General features: G+C 42.9%; 1 protein-coding gene across 1 annotated transcript in view; it reads right to left on the reverse strand.

Moving 5' to 3' along the window:
* LOC307027958 (mucin-5B-like) overlaps nucleotides 1–17,466 on the reverse strand; it is a gene marked incomplete at its 5' end in the record, with an annotated part of 47,859 nt that extends 30,393 nt beyond the window's left edge. Inside the window, 18 exons of the mRNA XM_079662652.1 lie at nucleotides 1,235–1,490; nucleotides 3,716–3,842; nucleotides 3,942–4,036; nucleotides 4,119–4,283; nucleotides 5,158–5,295; nucleotides 8,020–8,089; nucleotides 8,362–8,472; nucleotides 8,703–8,841; nucleotides 9,226–9,343; nucleotides 11,837–11,962; nucleotides 14,140–14,368; nucleotides 15,391–15,497; nucleotides 15,577–15,661; nucleotides 15,955–16,069; nucleotides 16,644–16,923; nucleotides 17,039–17,098; nucleotides 17,255–17,329; nucleotides 17,448–17,466. Of these exons, the coding sequence (XP_079518778.1) occupies nucleotides 1,235–1,490; nucleotides 3,716–3,842; nucleotides 3,942–4,036; nucleotides 4,119–4,283; nucleotides 5,158–5,295; nucleotides 8,020–8,089; nucleotides 8,362–8,472; nucleotides 8,703–8,841; nucleotides 9,226–9,343; nucleotides 11,837–11,962; nucleotides 14,140–14,368; nucleotides 15,391–15,497; nucleotides 15,577–15,661; nucleotides 15,955–16,069; nucleotides 16,644–16,923; nucleotides 17,039–17,098; nucleotides 17,255–17,329; nucleotides 17,448–17,466 (2,315 nt within the window). The remainder of the gene's footprint in view (nucleotides 1–1,234; nucleotides 1,491–3,715; nucleotides 3,843–3,941; nucleotides 4,037–4,118; nucleotides 4,284–5,157; nucleotides 5,296–8,019; nucleotides 8,090–8,361; nucleotides 8,473–8,702; nucleotides 8,842–9,225; nucleotides 9,344–11,836; nucleotides 11,963–14,139; nucleotides 14,369–15,390; nucleotides 15,498–15,576; nucleotides 15,662–15,954; nucleotides 16,070–16,643; nucleotides 16,924–17,038; nucleotides 17,099–17,254; nucleotides 17,330–17,447) is intronic.
* Between the last annotated feature and the right edge of the window lie 543 nt (nucleotides 17,467–18,009).

Below are 18,009 nucleotides of genomic sequence, written 5' to 3' on the forward strand. Positions count from 1 at the left end.
ATTGCACATATTAAACCTGGGACTAACAAAGCTTAAATGATTGCCTATAAAAACAACATCAAACATTAAATAATCAGTTGCATTCATTTCTTATGGCTCTATCTGCAGCTTTTCCAGAGTCATTTCTTATGATTACATTTTCCCACAGGCCAACAACAGCTTCAAAAAAACTATTTCCCTCAAAGAACAAACCAAACATGCCCTGTTGTTGCGAGAAAGAAAGTGCAGAAGGAAACATCCATTAAACTCGGTGTGCTGCTCTGTGATGCTAGTTCAAGCCAGATACTTGGCATCTCATCTTGGGTGCAAGTTCATCAATGCTTGGGGTCAGGCTCTGAGCTGAGGAGTTCGTGCAATATATCCCGGCGGGCCAGATCTAATAGTAATTCGAAATGATCCTGCGGGCCGAAATTAAATCCACCAAGGGCCTGATTTGAGTTTGACACATGTGCATTAAGGGATAACATGGGGAATCATTTCATCCTACCAAATCCCAAACACATACTGTTTTGTCAGAGCCCCAAGTGCAATGCAACATCTGGCTCCAGTCCAGCAGGTGGAGACAGGGAGCATAGGGTCTGTGATTCCACTGAGAATGTGGCTCAAAGAAAGAGTGAGTCTCCTTAATGAGCTGAATGCAACACACCTGGGAACACACTCTCAGCAGAGGACAAACAATTCGCTGTGAGAGAGGAGAGGAGGCTCAGGGATTCGACCAAAGACGCTGCTGGTGAATATTTGTGGATGTATTAGTCTGTTTTAACCATGTTTGATTACATGTATTATTATTTCTACTCTTATGAAGTAAGAAGCTATAATATAAGATGCTGGAATATAATTTACTTTGTTGAGATGCATTTACTTTTGATTAGATGTTAGGTTTAATTGTAACTTGATTATGGAGCAGAAATGAAAGTGCTTGTTAAAGGATGGCATGTTTTTAATTGAAATGTTTGTTTGCCTAAAATGAATGAAGGTATGTTTTGTGTTAAAGGTTTTCAACCTAAATAACTAAACGATGCATCAAGAGGCTAACAAGAGGCTGAATGAAGCAAAAAGGAATCTGCCATCACTCAAATAAAGAGGAAAGATTCAAGTCTCTATTTGTCCCTTGTGTCCTTTTGGAAAGAATCAAGCCATGACAAGTTTAGGAAGGAGTCAATCAAACAAACCAGATCACAACTTGACACATACCTGGAATAACAATATCCAAAATAACAAAAGCTTTACGTACCACATGAGCCCTTGCTTGTTAACGACCTGTCCAGGAGGCACCACTGAGCCTTCGTCATAACAGGGACAAGCCGTAGATGGAACACACTTCCCGGTGTCGTCCAGGTAGGTTCCCTGTGCACAGACACAGCCGTCAATGGGGGGGAAGGAAGCGTGGCAGCTGAGGTCCGTGGAGCCGAGGCAGCGGCAGGTGTGGCTGCTGGTCGTGATGCTTTCCGAGTACACCATGCTGCTGGGGCACGAGCTGGCATATTTCCCTGAGGAGGACACAGCAGAGTCAGTGCCGGCCACATGAAGGCCACTGTTTGTTAGCCCGTTGTGCTGCAATGTCACAGCAAGAACTCTTTGTAGTTTTGCTGCAGGGCTTTAGGTTGTTGCATGTGTTTTCCTGCTAACGGTTTTGTTTAAGGGTCCAAGCAACAACAGAGTTACAACCCCCTTTTTCTGTGGATTATTAACATTACTATTATTTAAAAAAAACTAATGGCCTAAAACAACAATGTAGAAAATGTACTCTGGCATAGCCACAGTGCTGTATCCCATTATAATTCTGCTGAAGCTGTCTTTACACCATCAGCAGTACACGGTTCTGCGCTGGCTGTGCCGTTGTGTTCCTCTGGAACAGGGGTCGGCAACCCGCGGCCCTCGGGCCGCATGCGGCCCTTTAAGCCCTCTGCTCTGGCTCCCTTGAGTTTAGACTAAAATAAGAAGGAAATAAAATAAAAGTATTTGTAGGACTATTTATGTTTTGTTGCACGGTTGAAAATGTTTCGTATCTTGTATTTTGAGGTGATACTGTGACACATAAATAAAAAACAAAACGGTTTTAATTAGGTCAACTAAAATATGCGTCACATCCTGCTACGGTCCCGCGCCAGCGCCTTTTCTTGGAGGCGAATAACCTGACCCCCGGCTCGATGAGCGAACTATGGATAAATCAAAGAAAAGTACCGGAGGAACACAGGATTTAATTCTGCGTGGACAGAGTTATATGCTTTCACAGCAAACGATGCTGGTTTACTGGTATGTTTGATATGTGGAGAGAAGTTGTCAACGGTGCTGCAGCCTTTACGTATCGAGGAACAACACGGAGAGGAAGACAGCTGACAATCTTCAGTCATAATTCAATGGGGTATGTAATTTATTTCAGAAAAAACTTTTTGTTATATTCCATGGAATGCTCTTAACGTCCCAATAGCAATGAATATATGAAATGCTTTGACAATAAATACATAAACAAATTAATCTGTGGAAGCCGTAGCGCTGTAAAAAGCACGACCAATCATTTTAGCCGGCCGGGCTAAAATGATTGGATGGCCTACCTGCCTGTCAGCCTTCCATCTGTGCACAAACTTATCTCGTGCCCTCATTGGTCATATGCGCGTTCGTGTGTGTTGGAGGAGGGACTCTGTGAGAAAGTCTGAAGGAAGAGGCATATTCAAATTCTAGCGCACTCGAGCTGGTTTCTCCATTCTAACCTACCCTACCTTTAACTCTTTTTAGGGTGCAGCTATATGTTTTATTTATTTCAAAGTGGGCCCATTTTAATAATATTTTTCCCTTCAAATGTGCAGAAGACTCCCCAAGTGCTGTGTTTAATTCATTTTAAAGTAGGCCTGTGTATTATTTCTAATTCTCCTTATAGGAGTTCTTTGTTTCTTATTAGAGGTTAACAGTTTTATATAATGTAATAAATAGCCTAATAAAGGCAAAAAAAAATTAGTTTTTGTCTGATATAACAATAAATACAACTTTATTAGCTATCAAGCTATGAAATATGTTTTGCGGCTCCAGAGAAAAAAATGTTTTGGAAGAAGGCGCAAAATGGCTCTTTTGGTCAAAAATGTTGGAGACCCCTGCTCTGGAAGGAGGCTTGCTTTCGGTAAGACATCATAGTCTATTCTACTGTGTAGCAATGACTGGAACAGCGTCTACTGCGACGTTACCTAAATGATGGCAGAACTGATAGAGGTTTTTATGGAGATTTCTCGGGAACTGTTCACATTTTATTTTCCAGTAACCAGTCTTTAAACACTGATAGAGCCCATACTGTGTTCCTGTCTTGTTCTTCTGCTGATTTCTCTCTCGTCCAGCACTATGTCTTTCAACTCCATACCTTCTTCTGTGTTTGGTTCCTGCTCTGGTTCAATTCATTTTTTCACTGGGGGAATTTAAAGTTTCTTGTTCTCCACAAATATATAAAATATGACTCTTTTCTGATGGAGAAAAACTAATGTTTTTATGGCCACAGCTGAGGTTAAATTGACAACACTTATTTTTGCTGATTCATATAAATGCAAATATCCTCTTGATCAAAGCATCCCTAGCAATAATCTGTTATCAAACAAGAGCAGACTGCTCTACAATACAATATTAAAAGCAGTAAGATCACTTGTATTGTGATCACGCTCTCAGATTCAATGCTTCCATACTGATGCAACACGTTGGGTTTGACTCTGCTCCACAGTTACTCAGTGCTCACCACAGATGGTGTTCCTCCAGCCGCTGAGGTGGATCCCTGCAGCTGCACAGGCATGGACATAGGCGGAGACTGCAGCACACATGCAGTCCTCACTGTTCTCAGAGTTACAGCTGTCATACATGCAGTTCTGGGAGGAGACGGAACGGAAAAGGAAGGGCAGTGTGAGGTCATGTGACAGGCCTGGAGACTGGTCTAGGAACAGTCCACAGGAAACAGTGAGACTCACCTCTTTGTAAGAGTCAGGGCTGATCTCTGAGTGACAGGAGGCAAACACTCCCTCAGGCTCGCTCAGCATTGAGCACCAGTGCTGGGCGTATCTCTCTGTCGGGGACAAAACAGGACCAACATCAGACATTCTGAAGAACCCAAAGTGTCGGCAAAGAGTGGAAAGAGTCAGACAAACCATTTTCCAGACTAAGACTGCAAGGGTTCTCAAAGCTGCTCTGAACATCGCGGCAACCAGCATGTGTCTTCCAACTGTTGACAAAACCAGCTGCTGTGGCATCTGGAACCCCACTGAGCTTCAGGAAGTCATCCGCCTGGTTGCTGTTGAAGTTGCCACACAGACCTGCAGGCAGGAAAATCATGATCAGGACCCCCACAGGGCACTTTACTCTGTCTATCCAGCTTCCCTGTTCTTTCAAACTGAAGCAGACTGATGTGTGACACATAAAAATGCCATGTCCCACACTAGAACCAAACGTGTGCCACTTGAGTTAGCAAATATTGACTAACTTTGACTAACTAAAACAAATCAGTTCAATGTGCTCCTAAGTGCATCATTCATTCATACATATTACACTTTGAAAACAGCAGTACATGGAATATTAAAATGGTTGGTTCAAATGCTATTTATTTGAACAATATATGATATATGCTATATATATGTAGGCAATATGATATAAGGATTCACTCTGACTTGCTTTGTTATCTAGGTGATCAGCCAAGCCAGATGGCACCTATCAATCTAAATAGAGTTCAAGAATGCCTTAAAGGACATACACACTTTGACGACCTCTAACTTTATTAAGGTTGAACACCTTTTTATTTATTATTTTGCTCAGCCCCAAACAACTCCAAAACAAATTACCTAAAGACAGACAGGACTCACTCTGGATGGCATTAACTTGGCCTCCAACGAAACCGTAAGGAATCTCAGCATTATATTTGATCCGGAATAGTCCTTTAACGCCCACATAAAATAATTCTCAAGGATCTTTCATCTGGGTACCCTTGCTAAAATCTTCCTGCCTCAAAACGATCCAGAAAAACTATTCCCTGCATTTGTTACTTAAATGCTGGATTATTGTAACTCATTATTATCAGGCTGTACCCAAAATGTGTTATTTGTGATATTTGGTTTACTGTTTGTAACAACAAACACGGATCAATAGCCAGCACTATTTGAATTCTGAAGTACTGATTGACTTCAGGACACATACCACAGGTGTTGGCCTGGTAGTCGCTGGTCACTGTGAGGTGGAGCTGCATCACCGGGTGGAGCTGCACCTCCAGCAGCACCCCCACAGACGTCTGCACCAGCAGGTAGAAGGAGGACGCTCTGAAGGCCGAGATCCCAGCTGCAGGGGGGACGAGAGTTTGTTAAAAAGATCTATCACTTTCTACAAAGCTGTCATCCTATCCAGCTCAGAGGCAAATGACTCTGGATCTACAGTAAAGATGGTCATGTTGTTTTGTTGGAGGATGTGTGTAGAAGTTAAAAAGAGAAGCTCATCAAGTGTAGTATTACTGATCCCATGCTGTTGATTTCCTTACCTGGAAAAAACGTATATACTGTATATCAGTGGTGAACCGTCAGGGCATTCAAGGTATTCAGAGAATACCGTGAAACACTCAGATAAAACAAACAAAAAATCGATGTAATTATATTAAAAAAAATGTAAATAAAATGACTAAATGAGAATCGTATGTGTTGTTGATCGGTCATCGTATATTACAGTGTTACGTTGATTCTATATCCATGATAGAATGCCCTGGGGCCTCATTTCTAAACGGTGCGTACGCTCAAAAGATGGCGTACGCCAGTTTCTAAGCAATGTTTTCGATTTATAAAAAGCAAACTTGACGGGAAAATGTGCGGTCCTCCACACAAACTCTGAACCATCCGTACGCGGTACGCACAAAAACGGGAGAGACGAGAAACTGCGGCGAAATTGGCAGAAGGAAGAATGGAGAGAAATATGTCAAAGAAATACCATAAATATAATGTTACCTCTCATTTATCATTTATGAAGAATTAATTTGCAACAAATTGATTGAAGCCAATCTTAAAATGATTAAACAAACGCCTGTTTGAGACTCTTCAGTTCACACAAAAACATAAATTGGAGAAATAAATAAATACGGATATGTTATTGAAAACCACCTCGAATATGTTGATGTTGTTGCGGAATTGTTGTCAGTACCCTTTTCAAGACGACAATTCAGTGAAGTCGGACATTTAACGGTGGGGGTGGGTGTGTGTGTATACAGAAGGTCCAGTTGTGATAGAAACGGTTCGCCACTGCTAAATATATATATTAGGGCTGGGCAAGTTAAAGCATTATTATAGCGTTAACACATAGCGTTCTTATTAATATTATTAATTTGAAATTTGTTGTTCACTGCTACTGAATACACATACAGACAGACCACAGGAGGGGGGGGGGATGTGGATCAGTATTGGCTTAGGTTGGGCGTCATCAAGCGTCTCAACCAATGATGAAACACAGTGCGATAATGGCCCTGCAGCAAGTCCTTACCCCACACATGTAACTAACAATAACACACACCCCCAGGAACAAGGACAAGGGACAAGGAGCCACAACTTTACTGTCAGTGTGGTCGGGAAGATTCCTAACTGATGAAATGTCCAAGAAGTGCTAACTTCATGCCATAAGAGTTTTAAAAAAAAAAGTTTCTCATACAGTCCTCCTGAAATGCCTCTCCGACAACCTTGGCATCACTGGCACAGCTCTGTCATGGTTTCAGTCCTATCTCTCAACCAGGTCTCAGTTTGTCAGCATCAGCGGCTCATCCTCCCCCCCGGCCCCAGTCAACCATGGTGTCCCCCAAGGCTCCGTGCTTGGTCCCCTACTTTTCACCATTTACATGCTCCCACTTGGCCAGATCATACGTCACTTCGGTCTCAATTTCCACTGCTACGCTGATGACACTCAGCTCTATCTCAGCACCTCACCATCTGCCCAGCTCCCTCCACAGTCTCTGGTCAATTGTCTCCATGCCATAAAAACCTGGATGACAGCAAATCTACTCAAACTCAACAGTAAGAAGACTGAGCTCATGGTTGTGGCCCCCAAGGCACTGCTCCGGAAGGTTGGGGATCTCCTCCTCCACATTGACGGATGTTCCATCTCCCCATCTCCCGAAGTCCGTAACCTGGGTGTCATCCTTCACTCCACTCTCTCATTTCAGTCACATATCAAATCTGTCACCAAGTCTGCCTTCTATCACCTCAGGAACATCTCCCGTCTACGACCAACACTCTCCGATTCCGTGGCCGAGACCCTCATCCATGCATTCGCCTCCTCCCGGTTGGACTACTGTAACGGAGTCCTGTTCGGGGTTCCCAGTAAAGCCCTGGACAGGCTCCAGTATGCGCAGAACTCGGCTGCCAGGGTGCTCACTCACACCAAGCCCTGGCAGCACATCACCCCCACCCTCATCCACCTCCACTGGCTCCCAGTCAAGCACCGTATCATGTATAAACTCCTTCTTCTGACCTACAAATCCCTCCATGCCCTTGCCCCCCAATACCTGTCTGACCTTCTCCGCCACCACACTCCATCCCGGAAGCTACGATCGTCTGGACAGGATCTCCTCTCTACCCCCCGCACCAGGTTGCGGACTTTCGGTGACAGAGCTTTCAGTGTAGCATCCCCACACCCTTTGGAACTCTCTCCCCCCCCACCCCCCCTAACCTTTCTGCCTCTTTTGCCCTACTCCCTCCCCTACCCGACTTGTAAAGCGACCTTGGGTTTCGTGAAAGGCGCTATATAAATATTATTTATTTGTATTATTATTATTATTATTATTATTATAAGAGGAGCTATTCGAATTCTTCAATGATAAGGAAAGAAGATTCAGTGCTTCCTTTGTTATCTCCTTTAGGATTCACCGGTCCACCGTTTAACAACGGAAGGAGATGATGCTGTCCTTGCAGTCTCTCCATTCAGACGTTCAGAAAAAACAACTGATTGTGACTGACAAACGCAGGTCATGTAAGTTACGGTGCTACTGTGGAAGAAACGTAAGGATAAGATTAGATATGGAAAGTGTCTCACCAGCAGAGAAGGGTAACTGAGCGTAGATGCCATTCACAAACACCTTGCCACTGGGTTGGATGGTGATCACCTTCATAGAAAAGAGACCTGTTGTTATCATCTGGGTGGCGTGTGTTCATGAGTGTGCACTCCCGTGTGTGTGTGTGTGTGTGTGTGTGTGTGTGTGTGTGTGTGTGTGTGTGTGTGTGTGTGTGTGTGTGTGTGTGTGTGTGTGTGTGTGTGTGTGTGTGTGTGTGTGTGTGTGTGTGTGTGTGTGTGTGTGTGTGTGTGTGTGTGTGTGTGTGTGTGTGTGTGTGTGTGTGTGTGTGTGTGTGTGTCTGTGTCTGTGTTTATTATACTCACGTTAGCCCCTCCAGACAAACCCAAGGTCACAGACTTAAGGCAGGTTTCACTCTCGGTCACTCCACACTGCAGCAGCTGCGCCTGCACTACAAACTGGGCTCCACTGCAGTCCTAAACAGAGACACACAACACTCTCACACATCTCTCACACTGCTGCAGTGAAACAACATGGCTGCACCTAGCAGTGTATAGAACCCCAGTAGAAGAGCAACACTAATCAGAACCTTGCATGAATAGTACCGTCAGTTGCTTCAGGCTTGGTTAGCTCTGCTGTGCAAGGGTTACCATGGCGTGGGTGTGTTTTTGGTATAACAGCACAGAAGAGGATGTGTGTGTACTACCTTAGCCAGGACGTAGGAACAGTCCCCATGAAAGGTGTAGTCTTTGCCATCAAAGGTGTTGATGTGAGCCCCCCCCTCCAGAGAGCAGGTTCCTGGACAGTTCTCCTCTGTACAACTCCACTGTCCACTCTGACACATACTGTCAGCACACACACACACACACACACACACACACACACACACACACACACACACACACACACACACACACACACACACACACACACACACACACACACACACACACACATTTATTTAGCTTTTATTTTGTCATTTATTTTGTTATGAAAGCACCTGTAAAATAGCCCTTATGTGTGTGTGCTCTTGTTTATTTTTTGTTGTAGCTTGATGAGTATCAATATTTATATTTATTTATTATATATTGATGTATTTTTGTTGAAATATTTTCCTTGAAAACAAGTTGGTTCATCTCAATAATACTCATAACACATTTTCGCTCATAACACATGTTCCATTTGTGTGTCGTGTTCCTTTAACAACACTGAAATACTGGATGTCGTACCATTTTTTGCAGTTGCTGGAGTAGGACCCCCCAGTTCTGTACGTCTGGCTGTTGTAGTTGCATGAGCACTCCTTCAGCGGGATACAGCCCCGTCCATTCAGATCATCCAGCACCGTGCCTGCAGGACCGGAGAACCACTGCATTAACCCTCCTGTGGCTTTCGGGTTACATCTGACCAATTCACTACTTTCATCAATCATAAATAATGTGTTTTACATTTGATTTCTTCAAGGACTGATGACATCCTCCACAGTTTGAACCCATAACATTGCTGATCACCACTTTCATTGACTTTTGATTGGTTTAGTCAACTGTGGTTGCCGGTGAAATATGAACGCCATAGGAATTGAAAGGGTAACCCTAGATTATGTTTATGCATCAGATTGTACTCATCCGAAAATCTTCAACCGAGTTGATTTTGGAATACTTTTTCGGGGTTTATTCATTGTATATTCTCTGTTATTCAGGTCAACCAGTATTATAGACATTGTTTACAGCCATAGGTGTAGTGCTATTTTTACAACTGCAGGAGCACACCTATGACTCGCACGCGCATGCACGTGCACGGTTGTGGCACGACCACCAAAACAGAAACATATGGACATAGGTTACTATATCAAAAGTGTGCAAATGTATTTAGAATGCTATCCATGTGACCCTTTTTTTTGTGGGTGGTGGACCTAACATCCTCTAGGGAGGTCCGGGGGCATGTTGAAGTTAATGCATCAACTCTTGCACTTTGAGAGCAAAATTAGGGACTACATCTATGGATACATCTCTCAACAAGACCCATGTAAAACAGTACTGTAAACAGATGTACTTTTTATTTATGCATATCTAACTAATCACTCCCCTTTTAAACTGTATTTTAGTTTTACTCTCCTATAGTATGAGTTGGAATGATTTCATTTATTCTCTTACTTTGTATAACTATAATGATCATGTAAAAAGGTGTGCCTTGGAAATACTTGTTTTCATCATAAATGGTGACAAAACCGTTTGAGACCCACTGAGATAGCTTAGACTAAAGTTAACTATCTAGACCCTCAGAGAGTCCTTTACCTCACTGAGCTGTAGTTATAAGATCCTCTCAGTCTGATAGGAGAGGACTCCATACATGCCAACCTTTCCAAATCCAAAAGAGGTAGGTTTGCACGCAGCAAATGTGCACGCCCAAATTAGGTAATCAGAAGAAATGAAACCCCAGTAATTACATGTATAAACCATGTATTTAACATATATTGCATTATTTTATGCATTTATCAGAAAAAGTGGTAGTTTGGTAAACAGTGACATCAACGGCATGTCTGTAAAATGCCCGAAAAGTAAAAGAATGGGAGATAAATATCCCAAAGTCTCCACATTTTATTATATGTTTAATTTGTTTCTGGTCCTCTTTCAGTTGAGACAGTGTAGATGAAGGATGTGTCAGGATGTAGAACTCTTGTGTGAACATTGGATAAAGCCAGGTTCATTCTTGTTTCATGTTGTTGGCATATTAGAGTCAAAGGTTTGCACAGAGCAAAATATCTTGGTGTTGCGCCATAAATCAGAAAATACTGCATTAAAAAAGTCATTTCCTGCATGTTTTTACTGATAAAGTGTGATATAAATAATTTACAGGCTTTCAGATTGCTGTAGTTCACTAAACAGAGACATTAACGACATGTTTAATATTGAAAATGTGAGAAAAAGTGAAAGAATGGGAGATAAATATCCCCAAATCTCAAAATTGTATTATATGTTGTGTGTGTTTTTGGTCCTCTTTCAGTTGAGACACTGTAGGTGAAGGATGCTTCAGGAAAAGACCAAACACTGGATGTCTTTCAGTCGCCAACATGTGTTTTCGAGACACTGATACTAACGGGGAAATCCTGCAAATGCCTCGTCTCTGTTCCCTTAAACTCATTTGGGAGTGATTACCCATCAGCCCCAGGGGTGCAGAGGAAAGGCAGCGTTACCCCCGGTCTGCACGTTGTTTCTCTTTCAGAAACACAGAGGACTGTTTGTATGATGCGATCACAGACAAGTTGCAAACGGTGTCCGCCAAAAGTCGAATCCAGTGTCTATGTAGAGTCATTTTTATTTGCTAGAGTTTGGGAAGATTGAAAATCGGTAGGGAACGCCAGCTGAGTCGGTAGGCGGTAGAAACATATCAAAAGCGGTAAACTACCGCCCAAATCGGTAGGGTTGGCAGGTATGGGACTCTCGTCCACCTTGTTGTAGAAACAACTCCTTATGTACGTTAGCATAGCTAGCTAACCAGATGCTAACAACAATCCCCGGCACCTGTGTGCTCTCTCTCTCTCGCTCGCTCACACAAAATGCGCTTGTGCCACACACACAGCTGAGCTTGAATGACACACAGAGACCCAGAAGTACTTTTACAACTGTATATTCTTTTCGATGGCTTTATTGTATGATCAGTATGATAGATGAACAGATGCCACTGGGCTTTCAACTAAAAACACAGCCACGCAAAACACTGTGGCATGTGTACGGCTCCTTATGGGTAGGCTACTGCAATAATTGAATCTCGCTCCGGCAGCACTTCACCTTGTTTACAGCTTAAAAGGGTGTTGAATAAAAATGTGAAATGTGTGAACTGTACCTGCAGGGCAGAAGCATCCATCGATACAGTGGTTGTCGCAGGTGTGGCTGGCCTCTGGGTTGGAGCAGGTATCAGCACAGGGACTACCACACTCCTTGTACTCCATTTTGTCCGGACATGACCTCCCTGTAAATACATTTTATTTTTAGTAAAATGCACTTTTCATAACTTCACTTCTGTAGCCTGGAACCAGACCCTCAACCGCACGCTGACACTTGTCCTCTTTCAGCTTTGATAGGGGGGGGGGGTTGAATTGACCTGTTGTCCTGCTGAGCTGACCTCAGTGGCGTAACTATCGACGGTGCAGCCGGTGCAACGCACCGCGGTCCAGAGCCGGCAAGGGGCCCATGCAACAACAACAAAATATTACAATATTCTTTTTAATATTTGTTTTTCAATATTTTTTTTTTTTTGTTGGGGGCCCCAATGGCATTGACCGGTTCACGCAGTCTTCAAAGTAACCAAGCAACCTAAATTAATTTGTAATTTGTCTGTACAATGACCTTGCTCCGTTCCATGTCATGTGATACCTTGTGTGACGAGCGAACCGTTTAATCAACCTGTGCTGTACTGTAGCTGCAGCAGCAAGTTCGGTAGCATTATAACAAATGTAATAGCTTGCATTTATAATGTACAGCAGGGGTTCCCAAAGTGTGAGGCGCGCCTCCCCTGGGGGGCGCCAGAGAGCTTCAAGGGAGGCGCAGCCGCCAGAAAAAAATAAAGAGAAACAGTGAAATCTAGCTAGTTAACTTCAGCTAAATGTATGCGAGCGGCAAAATATGGATATATTTTTAGGGAAGTTACCTAAAGTGAGAGAGGAGATAGCGTCTGTCAGAAAACTGAGGAATTATGACAATGATTATTTGAAGCTAGGATTTTCATGGAGCGGTCCTGATGACACTCCACTGCCACAGTGTGTTATCTGCTATGAGGTGCTAGCTAATGACAGTATGAGAGCATGTAAACTCCGGCGTCATATTGAGACGAAACACCCATGTTTGGTGACCAAGCCACAGGAGTTTTTTGCCCATAGGAATGAATGGGAAATCTTTGACCCCATACAGATTTTGCATACTTTAACATACGAAAATACTTTATTAGACTGATCGGATATGTTTTTATAGCTAGTACAGTTCTCATGTATTCGCAGCTTACGTTTTGTGAAAATGTCACACTTTTTCACATTTTATAATGGGTGTGCATGGGAGAGCTGGTTAAGACTTAGAGTGGGTGACATCACGGCTAGAGGGGAGAGGAGCTTGAAAATCGGAAGAGTTTTTTTTCGAACTATTGCTCGGCTGGCCACAATTTTCACTCTTCATCATAATTTGGTGATCATAATGTAGGGAAATGTACACGGCCGCACCAATGCTCATTTAATCAAACGGACACATATCACATATAGCAAACACGAGAGCCGTCAGGTGGTCATCTGGTCATCTGGTATCCTAAATACTCACCTGTCGCTCGTTAAATAAATCCAGTGGTTATCTAAAGATGTTCAGAAACGATGCAGGAATGTGGTACAAGAATCCAAAAATGTAATACATAAACAGTTCAAATAGTCAGCTAACATTATTGGGTATTCTTTGTTGTACCTTAACAATACAACTAATGCTATTAATACTTACTCAGCGGGGGTAGTGTTAGCATCGGGATGCACACCAGTGTTTCAGTCCTACTGTCAAAATGTCTCTGGATTTTCTAGTTCTACATAAAAATTTAATAAATGAAACATTTGCATGATGCTGAACATATACGCCAGGGATCACCAACTACATTTGTCCAAGGGCCAAAATTATTCCTTGATACACTTTCGGGGGCCAGCGATTTTTATATATAGCACTGAATTTTGAAGTAATTGACCAGGGGGGTGCTAGTGGAGCACACTCATGTACTGTCAAGACGCCGGAGCCTCGTAGTGGGGGCTACTGCGGAGCGCATAAAGCAGACTCTTCAAGCTACCGAAGGATCACTTCTTCTTCAGGGCAGGGAAGGCTATGCAGTACGCAGGCTACTGTCCCGCAGCTGCTGCCTCTCTGTTGGACTCTGGTACTGCACATTACTCACAAGACTTTGTAAAAAAAAAATTGTGGGGGGCGAACACACTAATCACTCCACCAGCGCCACAGCGCGTGCCGGATGAGAATGTCTGTCGTGCCAGATTTGGCCCGCGGGCCGCCAGTTGATGGTCACTGATATACGCTGTAGTGTATCTGCTTTTTAAAACCCTTAATTGGAAACTGAAATAAACCTCCTTCACATGGAATATTCCATTAAAAGTGTGTATTGAGTGAACTCACAGCAGAGCTCTTTGGTTCTCCAGTTTTGGGGTTGTCCACCAGCATGGCTGCACTGCCTGGAGAACTCGGACACAGTGTTGCACAGACAGGCGGGGTCCAGCTGTTCACTGCCGCCAGCACCACAGTGGCAGAGGTCAGCTACACAGGCAGAGGTAAAGGAGGCCACGTCCAGACCACTGTGACAGCTGCTGAACGCCGGGCCAGTGAGGATCTGCTCGCACAGAGGTCTCTGCAGACACACACACACACACACACACACACACACACACACACACACACACACACACACACGCAGGAGATGGTATGGTAGTCAATAGCCGCTTTCACACCAAGCACTTTGTGGTACTTAGTTCCCGGTACTTAGTTCCCGGTACTTAATTCCCCCAAACTTTTAGTCCCTGGAACTTAGTAGATCGCGTTCACACCAGAATAAGTCCCTGAGGGAGGATTACGCAAATGAAGCCGCTGACGTCCCTTCTTCTCGTTTACTGGCAGGCCGCAAACAACATCACGGCGTATACTGCCACCCAAAGTCCCGGGTAAATCGCCAGAAGTGCCGACATCTACTTATCACTCCACCGCTCCCATGTTTTATTTTTTGTTGCCATAAGTTAGTCTCTCTCCGTTGGTGCGCTGGGCTAATGCTAATAATGCTAATGCGGGCAAATAAAATGGCGGCTTCACAAAACTTTTCAGAGTTTTAGGGAAAACTAATCAGAAATTGTTAGTGTGGCCGATACACCCACGAACCGTTTTCTCCCCAGGAAAGTCCCTGTTCTCTAGCAGGGACTAAAAAGGGGTGAAAAGGTTTGCAGGAACTAGGTTCTAGTTCCAGATCTTTTTGGTGTGAACGTAAAATCCCAAGAACTATCGGAACTATTCCTGGGAAAAGTACTATTGTATTGTGAAGATTTTTCTAGGAAATATACTTATTTGCTTTGGTGCAGAATTAACTGTGATACCAGATTTGTAGGGTAGATATAAGGCTACAATAATAATAATAATAATAATAATAATAATAATAATAATAATAATAAGAAGAAGAAGAAGAAGAAGAAGAAGAAGAAGAAGAAGAAGAAGAAGAAGAAGAAGAAGAAGAAGAATATGAATACGAAATACAAATAAAGTAACAATAGAATAAAGAAGTATTTCAAAATAATAATAAAAAAGAGGTATTAGTCCTTTCATTCTCAAATTAAACTATTTCCCAGTACGTAAAACAATGTGTTTTGGTTTGTGGGTGGAGCTCACCATGTTGCTGCAGCTTTGTGTTGATTCCAGTGTGTAGTCAGAGCAGCTTTCAGTTGGACCATTCATTTTCCAGAAGTTAGCAAAATCCATGGGGGATATTTTCACACCTGGGTTACATCAAAGAAACATCTTAGTTTTCTGGCCAAACCTACACAGATGGAGTTGTTTATGTGGCTTAAAGTGTACCATGGCTGAAGAACTCATTGTAGACTCCATTAAAGTCTCCACAAAGACCACACGTTTGGTTCTTGAACTTTGGGTCTAATTCCACCTGTGAGAACAAAACCATCGCATTAAGGGACAGCTCGAACTTGCAGATGATTCACCATGCAATACTAATTCTGATAATCAACACGACTTTGAGAAATCAAAGTACATATGATGCTTTAAATAATATGAATATGGCGGTTCTACTTGTCAAATGGAAATGTTTCATTCCATTACAACTTATAAACATAATTTGTTTAGAGTGCAGCCTCATCTTGCCGCACTTTAATCCAAAGCTTTAAAAGTGATTCAATAATAATGGCGATAAAAGATGTTTCTCTGCCAACACAATCCTACCAGAAAAGAGTCTTCCTCATTCCAGATGGCAAATAACCCCAGTTTTGCTTTGATTTTGATGTAGGTGGGACTTCTCTCGATGAGTACACCTGCTTCACTATATGGTAAGATGACTCTGCAAAAAGAAAAGTCATCATTTCATGCTGGTTAGAGCCAAAGGGAGGATTTTCAATAGAGGATTTTAATCATATCCTTATTTACTCGTCCTACATAAGTACACAACACCAGTCCTAGTGCTGGGAGCAGTGGGCAGCTAATATACAGGGAGCAGTGTGGGGTTCTGGTGCTTTGCTCAAGGGCACTGTGGCAGTGCCCTTACTTGGTCCATTTGGACTCTTGACCAGCGACCGTCTGATAAGCAAGCCAAATCGATTCACAGTTTCCGACATTTTGTCAGGGATTTTTTGCAGATCAAAATCATAAAACATCAAACCACATTTTTTCCCAACACAATTCACCTCATTAACCACTTCATTCAAACGTTTTAATAGGAATACCACACATAGACTTAATTAGTAACATAGTAAAGTTGCCATGGTAACCATGTTACTGTGTATGAAGTCACAACCACAGTCCCAGTGTATTTCTAATAAAGTTATGAGATTTCATATTGTATGCACCATTGTGTCGGCAGCACTGTGTTATGCAGGCAGAGCAGAAAGGTCTTAGTGTTTTGAAGGTTAACTTACGATTTGCCATTAATGACCACTGAGCCCACAGAGAGCTCCACTACTGAGCCCTCCAGCTTCATGATGATGTTTTTGATGGTGTGGTGGTCGCCATCTTCCCCCCTTCTTATCTGGATGTTGAAGTCCTTGTAATAGCTGCTGCATGAAGAGGTCAGGACGTAGTTGCAGGTGGAGTGCAACTGGAACACATCTCCATCAAAGGTCTTGTAGTGGAATTTGCCCCACGTACTGCAAACCTGGCCATTGTGGATGGGACTCACACCTTCAGAGAGATCAGGACATTAAGCCACAAAAGGCAGATTTGTAAACGTGTCATTAGGTCCATGCATGATTCTCACATGTTCCCTCCATAAGGAAGATGTTTATAGTTATGAAGCAACAACCAAAAAGCTCACCTGTTATTCTCTCAGGAATCTGGGACCTGGAGGTGAACGGGTCCACAGCAGACGTTGCATCTGTTGAAAAAAAGTATGTTTTATTTTGTCAAGTAATCCATAACAAATCTCAATCTACATTAAAAACAAGATTGCATCCCACAGGTAAACATTTGAACTGTTAATAGTCCCTTTTGTTATATTGTCATGCTTCCTAATGGAATATAATATATTTACCGCTGTACCAGGCAGCTACAACCGACAGCCATAGCAGCAACTCTTTAGCCATAGCCATTTGCTTCTTTGGGAACTCTGAGGAAGATGAGAGAGAGTTCCAGCGCTTTATAGCAGGGGGTAAGGTCTTACTGACGCAGGGGAGGGAGTGGCAATCCTATAGTTTGACATGGTGATTCATGATTGCTAATCTTACCTGTCCCATTTATTTCCATTGTCCCTGTTACACTCCCCTTCAAACAACTAATATTAAGGGTGAGGTTACAGAGCATGCAAACAGATGTTCACCTCACATCTGTGATGGAAAAGAAGTAGCACCAAAGTCCACAGCATGTTCTTATATGGACTAATGGCCACTCTGATGGCCGGACTCACATAGTGTGGGTGCTTCTGGTCCTTCTGGTGTGATCTTGAACTGAATCTAGAGAAGTAAAAGTCACCCTCTCACACTTTTCACTTCACAACTTAATTAAAAAGGCTAACGATTATGAGGGGGAAACTTCTGAAGCAATTGAGACTCAGGACTAGAAGAGACATGGTGGAGAGCTGGAGCTTTGATGTCAAACACTGATGGTTTATTTGGAGCTTCGGCCAGAGAATTCACAAGACATATCACGGTCCAAGAGTTGACCACACGGAAGAGATGCCAAATCAATTCTGAAGAACTCTTCAGCAGCTCGAGGTTTTAACTAGTTCGGAGTGTAATAATCAAAATTCTTCATCAGCGAGCCTAAACATATATGGACCCTGAATCTAAC

This window comes from Notothenia rossii, assembly GCF_949606895.1.
Source record: "Notothenia rossii genome assembly, chromosome: 2".
NCBI lineage: Eukaryota > Metazoa > Chordata > Actinopteri > Perciformes > Nototheniidae > Notothenia > Notothenia rossii.